Raw genomic sequence first — 9,544 nt, 5'->3', positions numbered from 1 at the left:
TCAAATGATATAAAAACATATTACATAAAGTTAAAAAACGTTATCTGCAAAACTGGAGCAAACTCGAAGAATCTGGATATATTTTGCATCAAAATTATAATATATTTCCTGTATAGTTTCAGTTCAAGTAGTCAGGGGAACTCGTCCAGTGCGCCAAGCTTTAAAGTCCCGCCCAATTAGTCGACGTTTTTGGGGCGTGGGGGACCTGTCCTGCAGGTTGGAATATTTCAAACATGTTGATAACCCTCCAATTAACCTTTGATGTTAATTAAATGAGTGGTAAACATTGTTCTATTAATAACTCTGTTGATGAAGATTGATGTTTTTTATGTTCGTACCTGTTACTAGATTTGTACTTTAGTATCCTTGATCTGAGGGTCATGTTCTTTATTATACTTGACCTTAGGGTCGTGTGCTGTATTTTCCTTGATCTGAGGGTCATGTATCGTATTATCCTTGACCTGAGGGTCATGTAATATATTATCCTTGATCTTAGGGTCGTGTACTGTATTATCCTTGACCTGAGGGTCATGTACTAGGATCTTTGATCTGAGAGTCATCCTTTTGCAGAGGACTGCTGACCAATCTTGATGGTCATTTGACTACCATTCTTACTTTCCATTTCCTTGTAAAATCTGTTGTGTTTGTCTTTTCTTATTCGTTTTATTATATTTCTTTTATTTTAAATTAACCTGATTCTATTTTCTTTTGAAAGCTGTCTCTGGTGCAATTGTATTCAAACTAGAGAAGCTTTGCTTTAAACATGTATACACTTCAGAGTGATCCAAAAACGCCGTACCTTTCAAGACGGATGGGGAAAAAAAAACAGTTGAAGACAAAATTGTTTACTAAATTTGTGCCTGATAAAACCATCGACTTCTTTATTCCTCGGATAAACATTCTTTAAATTAATATCAACTAAAGTAAATATGGTTGATTGCTTCCTACTATTTAACATTAAGAGCAAATGTCTTGTTTAGCCTTCTATATGAGTATCCCTCTATCATCCAATATCCGCTTAGTAACGCAAATATATCATCTTTATTAATTATTCCAATATCTTAAATGTTCATTTATATAACGTATTATCGTCCATAATCGTTTAACAACCGTAAGAAGTAAAGATGCGTAGGGAGAAAATGCTATGAGGGGTGGCAGAAAGACTCAAACAACCATTTCTTCCACCGGTATTTATTCTCACGTACGGAGAAAGTGCTATGAGGCAGCAGAAAGACGGGCGAATAGACAAGCAGACAAACGGACTGCAAGAAAGTAAGAAGACCGACTGAGATAGTAAACTTAAGATGAACATAACACTGGCATCTGAATACTGAGCGTGACTGAACAAAACGGAACCATTACTAAACATTACTAAAGCTGTACGTAGTAACCGCTTGTGAAAAAAAAAATAATTGCCACAGTGTGATAAATTGATGTCTCGTTGACACTTGGATTACTTTTTTTGAAAAACTGTACGCTTTATTAAGCCTGCCAAATGGACGTTTATCGAATATTACAGGCTTTATGAACTTTACAAATAAGTGCATTCACTGATTTCCTGTTTCATAGGAAGATCTGGCTTTTGATGTAATTTTCCATTTTTATGTTGAAGGGTTTTCTGTTAAGAATGCAAAATATAAAGACGCTTTAATTTTGCGGAAAACAAAGCTACATCCATTACCTGTGCATTACCTTCTTTTGTCAGGTAAATTTATAGAGATCTTACAATCAGAGTTCATTTCAAATTTATATTTATGAAACAAGTTGAATATTTTCACATTTTTGCAGGCGTTTTAAAATAGAGACATCATGCGATGAAGTTCAATTTTCCTTAAGAAATAAAGCCGGTAACATAATATTTTTATTTTTTGTAAAGCTTTTGGGGAAGAAAAAACTCTTGAAGTTGTTCCTTTTATCAACGGTCTCAAAAAGTGTGTTTTCCTTTTCTTATCAAGCAGATATCAAACAAACTTAAGATATATTATATTTGTTTCAACCTTTTCATAAATAGAAGAAACTAAATGATATGTTGATGTTTGGTTGGTTGTTATTTTTTGGTTATTGGTGTTTGTTTGTTTGTTTGTTCTACGGTCATTCCTACGTTTGAGGGCAGGAGGTTAAGAGCTTTGTGTTGAAAATTTCACAAGATTGTTCTCGAATTTATTTAACGCACAAATGAAGATCAAGCCTCCAACCCTAAAATCAGATAAAATACTAGGAGTCAATCTACGCCATTTAAATTTACCTCGCACAAGAAAGGAAACCAGAGTTATGAAAATCATTGAAGTTCTGTGATTCACGCTAAGTTGTTGTTAAATTTAGAACATGATAAAAAAAATGAACTTAGAGTTTGAGTTTCATGTTCGTGCTAAAATAGAACCCCGAGAACACTGGGTGTAGACTATGTAATAAAAAAGACATCTCATTGGAAATGACGAGAGAAACTAACTTCAAGAAAACACTTATTATACTTTATTAGTGACATACAGAGTATAAACAGCGATGATAACACAAAGATGCAGGTATAAAATAAGAATATTTATGGTTTCAAGACTTTGAAACTTTGCATGAATCATAATGACTTTAGTTGAATATATATATATATATATATATATATATATATATATATATATATATATATATATATATATATATATATATATATATATATATATATATATATATATATATATATATATATCTGTACTGTGCTACACTTAATATGTGTACGGTGAGGGTTTTACATATCGCATTCTACAAGGCAGCCATTGATACAGTGAATCTGAATCTACATGACTGACTACAGAAACACAAAATGCATGCAAAGAAAGTGAAAGGAAAAATTACGAATCGTGTTTAAATTTTCTTCCGTCTTACTAAGCCTAACTGTTCTGGTTATGCACACAAGAGTTTTCAAACGATGTCACTTAAAGTGTCATTGTTTTCACTGAAATCTTAAATTAGCACTAAATTATGTGCTGGACGAAAATTTAACTCAGTTGCATATGTCGACACAAGAATCGTAACTCAGCTTAAAACTGTACAAAAATTATTTACAATGCAATGCTACCCGAGAATGTGTGTTACTTCAACATTTTCGAGTCTAGTACTAGATTTGTTCTTTCGCGTTCTCTATTATCATAATGGAATTTTGACTAGCACGTCATTCATAAATCGCTTCTCAATTTGAGTACGTGCCCAACTCTAGATTTTTGTCCTCTTACAATGTCTTTGGTGCGTCAAATTTACAGACAGTTTCTAATGCAATATGTTTCAAATAACAATCTCATACTAAAATATAATTATTTAAGTGTGCTGATTCGATTGTACTTTGTGTAAACATGTAACTAGTTCCGAAAATATAACTCGCGCATGTATTCAAGCATCGGATGTTCAATTATAGCGGTGCCTGGAACCATCTTATCTTATTGTATAAAGATTTAAGCTTTCAACTCCGATCTACCAGCATGTTAGACAGTAAGCAATGGCGATGACTATTATTGCAATTAAACAGTAGAGAGAAAACAAAAATATAACATAAAACGTTTCAAATCCCATCGGATTTTGCGTCCAGTAATGCGTGTGGCAAAATACTTGTTAAGTTTACAAATTGTGTAAATACGTTTACAACATATAGCAAAAAAGGAATGTTCATTAAACATATATCGTTCTTAAATGTGTGAAACTGTCTGTAGATCTGGGTCTGTGCAGTTTGTAAGGAGTAATCAGTAGAACAAATAAACAGTATAGACCCTGATCTGCAGACGCATTATGCCTAAGCATATCGGGATATATGTCTTTTTGCAGTTGGACTCGACTTATAAGCGAGTATAGCCGGCAGTACTTACATTATATTTTTCACTTGCTAGGTTATCCTTTCAAATCAGTGTTATCGGTAGATTGAGCACATCTAGATTACACACAGAAGACTCATATTTTATTGTTACGCAGCACAATAAATGTTCTGTACAGTTCCACTTTTAACACTGTTTATTACAGAAAGCTGTTCATTGCAGCATACAAAATTCTGCTCCTTTTAAACACATAAATTACAAATCATGTATCTTCCTTGCAATATAAATTACGTTAGATAGTGTCACCAACCGTCAGCCAAAAAGTCATCGCCCCAAATCTGAATAAATAGATTCTGATATAAATGAAGGCTTTGTAAACTACTCCTGTACAATTAGCATATTTTCCACATAAAGTCCTTTTAAATTAAAAAAAAAAAACAATCACGGTCAATTTATAATTATTACGGAAAGCATAGATAAACGATGAATACAAATGAGGAAGATGAATCAAATTCATGCCTTACTGATGATGATAGTACACATGTTTCAGATCAATAAACTAAAGAGACACATTGGTGATTAAGTATATAAGCATTCTAATTTTCGGCAAATATTAAAGATCCAAATAAATTAATTGTATTCATTAACATGAAGAAATGGCATCGTGTAGGAATTCAAACACTGCCAGAGAATCGCTTTAAAACTATGCTCTAATACGATGAGATTTCTTGTCACCATCGTGATATTTATATGCAACGTTTTCAAGGAAATATCAAAATTAAAATTGATGAAACAGTGCTCATCAAGAAGAAAACAAATCAGACTGTAGAAAAAAATTTTTTCAGAAAGGAAAACAATTCTTTAACTATATAAATAAAGTGTTGCAATCATTTTTTTAAATTGCTGCATGGGTCTATTTGCACGCAGAATAACTTGGTAAAGGGTTTCCCCCATCCTATTTTTCCATTTAATTTCTCGACCCTGTTTCATATGTGTTCGTGTCGTCTTCTGCCTTCAAGTCTTCAATTGATGATCGTATTAGTTGTAGTAATCTGTTGAGAGCCTTACTTTCATCCCGGTTCATTCGTTTAGAATCTAGTAGGTCACTTGCTTCTGTTCCAGATGATTTCTTTATAAGAGAATTCCCATCATTCCTCTTCTCACCAGCACTTCCGTTTATATATGCATTTCCAAGGTCATTCCTTCCTCCTTGTTTTGGTACAATGGAATTGCTTGATTGTTGATTTACAGATTGCGACGTGGTTCCATTTTTGTTGGATTTTTGGTTACTCACTTGGTTATTGTCCGTATTATCTTTTTTTACATTTTCCGCTTTCTTATTGGTATCATCTGAGCGTGTTTTGTTATCGCTCTGATTCACTTTCTGCGGAGCTTCTGTTGTACTGTATCTGGATGATGTGTTCGTTCGTACTAGGGATGGGGCGCCTTGAGTCTCAGTGTTATATGTAAATCTATTATTTAAAAGAAGAAAAGTAAGTAAAATATGAATAAAATGGACGGAAAGGTTTCGAGCATAATCTCACTGCCTAGAAATAGTTCCAACTCTCGATATGGTTCGTACTAGTGTTCCAGGTCTGGCTTTTCGTGCTCAACTGTTATATTGTTAAAGACCTGTGTATTCGATTATTATATATCATTCATAAGGCGTCGGTTGCCGGATTTGTCTCTGAGCATGTCACTTTACACCCTCTTCCTCAGAGATAAATAATATTCCATGTGCTGATGCGCCACGCAAACATTCAATGTTTGCAATGAAAGGTTGTCAGGATATTACATTCGTTATAGTCGTGACAAATTGACGTTGACGATGCTGGAACTATTTCAGGTATCATGATTTATGCACATACTTGTCTTCTATATATCGATAATACAAAACACGTTATATTTCATGAGGAAAAAAAAGGTTGCCGAACGTAAGTAAAAATAAATGGCCAGTTTGATTATGCTGTAAATAAAACGACCAGAAAGAGTACTGTACAAATAGCTTTCAAAATATGAATAGATACTTAATGCTAGCTTCATAGAGGACATCTCTATTATACATTTTGCCGTACATTCATAACAACGGTATGGGTTCAGCTCTTTTTAATCACATATCATTATTTGCTGTGGCAAATTCACACATTTTGAAATACATATCATAGAATATCATCTCAATAGTCTTCTGTGTTCAAAACATTGTAATGAAATGTTGGTACAGAATGGTAGACGCAGGTCAGTATCTTACATTCGTTTGGACTTGTATGATTCGCAGCATATCGGCTCCGGTATCTCCAATGTTATTGCAGCAAAGCTGAAATAAACGGCAGTACAATACAATTAATTTCAATTAATCAAAATTTAATTAAATCACAAAATGCAAAGATGCAAATTAAACGAATCATACAAAAAAGGAAAATAGAATATAAACAAAAACAAAGAAAAGTTTTTATTTATTATTTATTTATTAATTTATTAATTTATTTATTTATTTATTTATTTATTTATTTATTTATTAAGCTCTAAATATGTTTGGTCCTTCTTAGAAAAAGAAATTTCAAAGGTTATCCCAATTTAACTCTTTCAAAGATGATCCACGTTTCTTTTTAATTCTTAAAAAAGTAGACAAATAAATAAATAAATACGTATGCTAGGAAATATTCGAAATTTCCCTCAATGGTTTAAAATTAATATAAAATTTAATATGTTGGAATGTCACAAATTAAAACATTATAATTAAGATCAAAGCTTCGCGTCTCTCGAACTATTTCACAATCGCGTATCTCGAACTATTTCACAACCTCCTTGAATATATATATATATATATATATATATATATATATATATATATATATATATATATATATATATATATATATATATATATATATATATAAAAGAAGGTTTCGTTAGACATGGAAATTTGCTACCTACTAGCTAGCACATTTCCATGTGTAACAAAACCCCTACGATACTGAATATTTTGTGGTGAAATGACACTAAAATATCAAAGAGCAATTAAATACTTTTTAACTAAACTGTAACAAAATCAATATTTATTATTTGTGTGTAATTGTCCAAGATAGATAGATAGATAGATAGATAGATAGATAGATGGATGGATGGATGGATAGATAGATAGACAGAAGGGTAGGTTGGTAGGTAGGTAGGTAAACTTATGTACTTCTTGGACAAATAGAATCTAACGATACTAAACGTCTGAGAAATAGACTCCTACATTTTCTTCTTTTTGGCTTAACTCTTGGACTATTAAATCTATCAGTCACACTCAATTGATTTTCAATACATTAATATTATTTTGAAGAGAGACCCATGTTGAGCAACTAAATCGCTTTAAATTTCAAACAGCGAGGGAACGACGAATGCTTATAGGTTTCGATTAACCGTGAAATCTCCACATATTGGATACAGTTTATCGCATTGTTAGATCAGCTGCCCAAAAATTACGACAAAAGACGTACACATAGATCTCAAATACATTTAACCCTGCATTCCTATGTGCTTGACGGCTTCGGTATTTCAGCAACTGTTGTATTTACTAGAGAGTATTTTACTATTAATGATAAAATGTATGTTCATTTATATTGTATGTCCTGGAAATATAAGAAACCTGCAGTTTTGTATCGTTTTCGACTAACCTTTGCATAGAACAGGGGTCTCAAACTCAACCACCCTGCGGGCCGCATAAGGGCATTTTCGATGGCCCACTGGTCGCGAAACCTTTGTTAGCTCTCATGACGCCTTGTGACGCCAATCATTTTGCAGACTACATGATACGGCTTGGCGGGCCGCGTGTTTGAGACCCCTGGCATAGAAGGTTGTGCCTCAAACTTGTAATGCCTTACGGCGGCCATTTTTCATATTCTTTACCATACCAGACCGAATTAACCTTTTGCAATATTGCAAGCAATAACCTTTTCACAACTTCCAAATGGGCGTAAATCAGCAGAAGTAATCACTAATTTTATCTTAGACACCTCTGAAATGTGAGAAAATGTGTTGTTTCCTTCAAATTTTTTTTCGAGTGTTGAAGGAGGAGGGCGAAAGAAATTATCTACTATAATACAATTAATAATATTTGTTTCGTATTTGATGGGCCTCGATAATTTCATGGCTTTACCCGTGAGTAACCTTGCGTTAACGTTTTCTACACGAATACTATTTCCCCGTGTTTACAGGTAACCTTTAAATTTACAGTGTAATGGCGTGTTTTTGGTTTAGATTTAAACATTGCAGGAACTACTTACAAGCAAACTGCAAATCCAAGGTCCGCATATACGTTGGTTTTATACTCGTCGATCAATTTCTTAGGCACGCATTTACATTGAAGAAAATAATCTTTCACACATTTGCTGCACAAGTCATTGAAACATCCACCAGTGCACGTTAGGTGCAACAGTTCTTCACAGGACGGACCTTGCAGAACACTTGGTGACCACACGCCAGACGCCAAAGAGCAGAGCAAAATTAATACAAACACGTGACACATGGGATGCACCATCTTCAGTCCTTTGAAATCTTTGAAAATGTATGTAGATTTCTAAACGTCCAAAAAAGGTCAGGAGCTCAGTTTTTCTCTCAAATGTATTGGATTCTTTCCTTAGTTGTAGTGGTTTCTTCAAAGTCTCTTTCTTCCGTCCTTTAGCAACCGTGATTAGTGTTTGCTCCCTCTTAGTCACTTCTGACTCAGAATGGATATTACACAGACATGTGTTTGGATGGGTATATACTGTCCCAGTGAAGGATTTCTGGTCCTTGTGGGCTTATATAGGACTCGTTCCAGTGAGCGAATGATACGCGAACACACGCAAAATGTGATGCAATACCTTTGATAGGTTATTATGGTACAAAAGTATGGGTTGTAAAGTCATCCCCAAGTTCGAAGATTCGCTTTAAATCATACATCAAACCCTGCTATTGACCATAAATATGAAACCATACACTTTGCTCCAGTGTAAGTCGATATAGAGAATAGTAAATATGTTTCCTTTTATGGGAAGAAGTCCTGTGGAGAAGCATAAACCCCGCCTGTCATACTCTCTTTTCACCGATTGCGTAGGTAAAAAAGTATGAATAAATTAAAATGCACATCGCTTTGTATCGCTTCATTCATGAGAAAGATCCAGTTCTTTAGAATGAAATCATCTGCTCAAGCAAAAGCGAACAAACTGTTCAACAATAGGACCATCGTTCTACGCATTTTAAAGTAAGGCTGTACCACATAAAGTTTTATTTCATCCTGACCCCTGATTTTACTGTCAACTAGAAAGAGTATTTTGATTTGGGTTAATGTAAATTTTGTGCACCTGTCGAACAACTTTCTGCTAAAATGGCGAAATAAATGTTTTCCCAACTACTATTTAATCGGTTATGTTCCCTCTTACGCAGGTATTAATGCATTCTGACACAAAATGTTCCATAATTCGATCAAATCAAAACTCCGTCAGTAAGAAAATTAGCAAATTTACTCATATGGATCGAAAAAGTAATTAACATTTGTCTCGACATAACAGGAATATAAATGCTGATGCAAGCGTATTAGCTCCAGGGGCACTCGGAAAGAAATGAGCTGAATAGGTAAGCAGTTTATATAACCTTGAGAACAGCAAATTGTACACCAGCCTATAAATATTCAAGTGATATTAGATCACTTTAAACCATGGCGGAGTAAAAAAAAATATCAATTTTTTTTATAAAAAAGTTATTTCTTCCAATATTTACATGCGATC

General features: G+C 33.7%; 1 protein-coding gene across 1 annotated transcript; it reads right to left on the bottom strand.

Annotated features, from left to right (window-relative positions):
- Nucleotides 1–2,457: 2,457 nt before the first annotated feature.
- On the bottom strand, nucleotides 2,458–8,764 carry LOC149806750 (uncharacterized). Its single transcript, XM_089957172.1, has 3 exons — nucleotides 8,063–8,764; nucleotides 6,043–6,108; nucleotides 2,458–5,266 (listed from the first exon to the last, which is right to left on the bottom strand). Exons 1-3 carry the CDS (start codon nucleotides 8,314–8,316, stop codon nucleotides 4,762–4,764), a joined length of 825 nt encoding a protein of 274 aa, XP_089813298.1. The 5' UTR covers nucleotides 8,317–8,764; the 3' UTR covers nucleotides 2,458–4,761.
- Nucleotides 8,765–9,544: the final 780 nt, after the last annotated feature.

The sequence above is a fragment of the Sinohyriopsis cumingii genome, chromosome 1, assembly GCF_028554795.1.
Source record: "Sinohyriopsis cumingii isolate HCF-2022 chromosome 1, ASM2855479v2, whole genome shotgun sequence".
Taxonomy (NCBI): Eukaryota; Metazoa; Mollusca; class Bivalvia; order Unionida; family Unionidae; genus Sinohyriopsis; species Sinohyriopsis cumingii.
This window is presented reverse-complemented; position numbering and strand designations above follow the sequence as displayed.